The sequence below is a fragment of the Nicotiana sylvestris genome, chromosome 11, assembly GCF_000393655.2.
Source record: "Nicotiana sylvestris chromosome 11, ASM39365v2, whole genome shotgun sequence".
NCBI classification, from domain to species: Eukaryota; Viridiplantae; Streptophyta; class Magnoliopsida; order Solanales; family Solanaceae; genus Nicotiana; species Nicotiana sylvestris.
Window position 1 is genome coordinate 150,306,352 of NC_091067.1, and position 4,360 is coordinate 150,310,711.

At 30.7% G+C, this 4,360-nt stretch overlaps 1 protein-coding gene across 1 annotated transcript; it reads left to right on the forward strand.

Moving 5' to 3' along the window:
• Nucleotides 1-2,801: 2,801 nt before the first annotated feature.
• LOC138881839 (cyclin-dependent protein kinase inhibitor SMR9-like) lies at nt 2,802-3,212 on the forward strand. The gene has a single exon (XM_070162123.1). The coding sequence runs from the start codon at nt 2,802-2,804 to the stop codon at nt 3,210-3,212; it is 411 nt and encodes a 136-aa protein (XP_070018224.1).
• The last annotated feature ends 1,148 nt before the right edge of the window (nt 3,213-4,360 follow it).

Sequence of the window (4,360 nt, forward strand, 5' to 3'; positions counted from 1 at the left end):
GGATCCTTAAAAAAGGTAAAGCACGCAAATGGTAAAAACTTATCCGTAAGCCAATAAATGTATATATGTCACCAGAGGCGGATCCAGGATTTTAAGTTTATGGGTTCCTGTCGCAATTTCAAATTAATATACAATAATAACTGAGTTCACAAATAGATATTTATAGATATTTAATAAATTTTTTAACAAAAATACATGGTCTATGCAAAAGTTACTGGGTTCCCGAGAACCCGTATACTACACGCTAGATCCGCCCCTGTATGTCACACATGCGTTTTTCTCACTTAACTATAATAAATTAAATATATGTTCTCACTTTATTAGATTACTTAATTATGCTAAGTCAGTATAATTAGGTATATATATATATATATATATATATATATATATATATATATATATATATATATATATATATATATATATATAAACATTCACAAAATTATATCATGGGGGGTGTGAGGTCCCCTGCTGATTGTCATCAATGTCTACTATTGTATCAATATTACAAACATTAATTTTCCTTTCAAAAACCGTTCCTAAGATGTTTGTCCACACTGCGTCATTTGCAAATATCGGAGTAACTGCCAAAAATTGAGTTTGTGTCAAAACTTCCTTCTTAGCTCCTTCCTTTGCGAGGAGGTCCGTCACTTGGTTCTGCTCCCGATAGTTATGGTAGTTATGGCCTATGACAGGGTTCCCCAGCTGCTCCATTAGATACATGCATTCAGAAATTATGGGGTTGTGGGTTACGTTACCATGCTTTGATATTTCGAGCACCACTTCAGAGTTGGTGTCAATCAAAATAGGTGACATGCCTTGATCGAGAACTATTTTTAGCCCCATCCATAGGCCTTGAAGCTCTGCCCTAAGACAATCAGTGTTTGGGAGCCCCTATCACGTATGTATGTGTGGCTGCCCAACTTTATGTATCCATAAGTTTAACTTAAATACGCAATTAGAACAAAAGAATTTTTACACAATTAGGTCATCTAAAATATAGTTATAATTAATTGTCCATATTCCATAATTAATCGAAATACTAAAAAAGGGAGAAATAGTCTGATAACATGCTAAATTATTATATTGATAATGAAAAAGGTTTTGAATCCTTCTTTTTAACCTCAAAATCAGAAAGAGAATGTAAAAGCAGCTGGTCATGGGATCATGGGCATTAATTGTGGACTTCAATATGCACTGTTTTAGAGAAGCAATTAGACTAACAAGGAAGAAATAAACTAATGTAAAATTAATTAAATTCGCACTTAATCCTAGTTTGAGCTAATCTATGACTTTTAGTTACAAGTCTGACGTTATCTTGTTAATTTCTTTCTTTATTTTTAATTTTGAGTCAAATACATTGAATATGACTTGACCAGCATAATAAATTTTTATTCTTGTTTTTTGCACTATAGTTGATTAGCTTAGATTGGAGTAGACTAAAATTTGAATAATAGTTCCTTTTTTCTATTTTTTTAAAGCTTGGGATTCTTCGTTACTAAGTGAATAGATAAAGGGAAAGAAAAAGGGTGTCTCCAATTTGAACTTTGCTTAATTTAAGGTTTCATAACCATCAACAAACACCATGGGCAACGGGCAGGCTGCCCGAATCTTAATTAGAAAATAATTAAATATTTTTTATTAAAACCCATAATTCATTTGAAAATTATTTGATGAATACTTTATCAATATTTCAAATACTTAAGTTCAGTATTTGTAAATACTCACTATATCCGCAATTTATAGTGAAATTAATAGTAAATTCAAATATCTATAACAAGCATCCTTTATAATAATACTTCCCTATAATAGTGAAGTTTTATTTGGAACCAATTTTTTTTGTTATGTTATAATATATATATATATATATATATATATATATATATATATATATATATATATATATTCATACAACAACAGTTTATTATAGCAGTCAAAAAATATCGAAACAAACGATTGTTATAGAAAAGTTTGCATGTACTAATTATTTAAATCAAACGGGCCATAAGGTTTCTCAACCATCAATCACCACCTTGGGCAACGGGCAGGCAGCCCGAATCCTTCCTTAATCAATATATAAAACCCTAATCAAAATCACCTATAAATGAATTAAATTCCCTTTTCTCATATCTCTCTCATTCTCCATCTCTTCATTATTAGGGTTTTTTTCTTTCTCTTGCAACTCCATTATTATAGCATTCTTCTTTCTACTAGGCTTGTGGTTTTTTATTTTATGTTTATTTCCCTTTTCAATTAATATTTCGATAGTATATATACATGAACTTGATATATATCTCATATACACAAGTAGTGCATAGTGTCCTTTTTTGTTGTTCTTTCATTTTCTTGAGTACTTGGTATTCCTAAAAAAGATTGTTTCCTTCTAAAGAGGTATCCACTAGTCTTTTCTTTACTTTTTCAGTCAAAAAATTTATGGGTGTCTTTATAAAGTAGCCTTCTCAATTTTTCTAGAAATATATAGTTAGTGGTGGTAGTTGTTGTGTGGTCTAGCTAAAGCACTAGTAGTCTAGTACTTAGTACTTTCCTTTGCCAAAGTCTAGGGCAAATTGTTTGTGATCTTGTATATTTCACTTCTCAGATATCTTACTTAATTTCCTCCTTATCTTTTTGCAAATATAGGAAATTAGTCAAGTGCAATCTAAGTTTGTTATTGCTTATTTCACTTCTCCGACATCTTACTGAGTTTTCGCCTTACCTCTTTCTCATCTACTAAAAAAATCCAAGATTATCATTTTCATACAAATTTAGCAAGAATTTGAGTTATTTTCTCACACCCTTTAATGGGTCCTTCTAGTAAAAGAAGAAGAACCAGAAGTAGTACTACAAGAAATTCAAGAACTAGTACTTTGCAAAAGAAGCAACAAGAGAAGAAGAAGAAGAAGCAGCCATTGAAGAAAAATGAAGAAGAAAAATCAGCTATTATTTCTCCTTGCAAATCTCCATGTAAAGAAGATTTATTGAAGAGAAATAATAATGAAATGGAATTGGAAAATATTTGTTCAACTCCAAAAGCTGAGAGGTTTAAAATTCCAGAAATAAAAACTTGTCCTCCTGCACCAAAGAAGAGAAGAATAGTTTCATCTTCAACTTCAAGTAGTTGTCATTCATTGAGAAGAAATCCAGTTACTTTCTTTGCTCCACCAGATTTAGACCACTTCTTCTTTTTAGCCCTTGGTAATATTCAAGTTTGAAAAAAAAAAGTTTGTGTAATCATACTTCTATGAAAAAGAGATCATCTTAGTTGATTTTCTTTAGTAAAGTAATCAACTAGCTTTTTGGATTGTTTAATTTTTATTTTCTTTTTCGGTTTTCGGCTGCCTAAATCACACCTTTTTGTGATACGAATCTTTTCTGTACCGTGAACGCAGGATATTTCTTGCACCGACTTTTTTTTTTTTTGGTTTTCATGGTCTTATGATAAACTTATATGGTCCAGTCATTTTTCAAATTCCGCAAATAGCGGAAGCTTAGTGCACCAAATAACCTTTTTTAGTCTTAGAAGTATGCAACTTTGGTTGACCTTCTCTAGGGTTATACTAATATGGTGAGATTTTGAGCTTTTGAGTGACACTAGATAGCACTAGGTTTTTTATTTTAACCCTTGTGTTAATTTAATTTTTTGTTGTTTTTGTAATTCCTTGTTGTGTAATGTATGCTAATGAATAGTCAAATATAGTTATGGTTGTACTACCTTTGTTACTTTTTTAGCTTGTTCTTGAATGTATTGCTGATGACACTTTTTGGGGAGTTTTAAACAATGTAATTGGATTTCTCTGTCTATATATAATTATATATTGTTCTATCATCCACTTTTTGTTGCAAAAGTCAACCAAGAAAATGAAGGTTTTACCCTTGACATTTTTTAATGCAAATAGTTGTGCTAAACTGCAGCTTTTAAAATGCTAAAAAGGCATGTTGCATGTTGCAAATAGATTTAAATACATTGATAGTATAAAAATTCTATATATATAAGTTAAATCCAAATGATAGTCTTTTTTTATAATTATTTGATATTCGAAATTCAGTACTAGCTCAACTAATTCAAATTTATATCGTATATGACTCATTTAAAAAGAAAACACTCATTACTAGGAGTTTCTCAATTTTTCAAGTCTTGAACTCGAGACCTCCGATAATAGTGTGTTCCTTTATCTATACTAACATACATTGAGTTTTCAAGAAGTACAAATATTATCTTCTGGCTTCAGCCCACAAAACAAAGGAGATGGGTTGGGGTAGGAAAGGAAACATAAAAGAAGAATATCACAGGTGTATGCTGCAGCAAGGTGAAATCTCTGTCAAAAGGTCACTATTTCTTCTGCAAATTTCATCATCTTTT

Excerpts from the sequence above, each read along its gene's own strand:
- LOC138881839 (XM_070162123.1), top strand. The coding sequence starts at position 2,802 with ATGGGTCCTTCTAGTAAAAGAAGAAGAACCAGAAGTAGTACTACAAGA.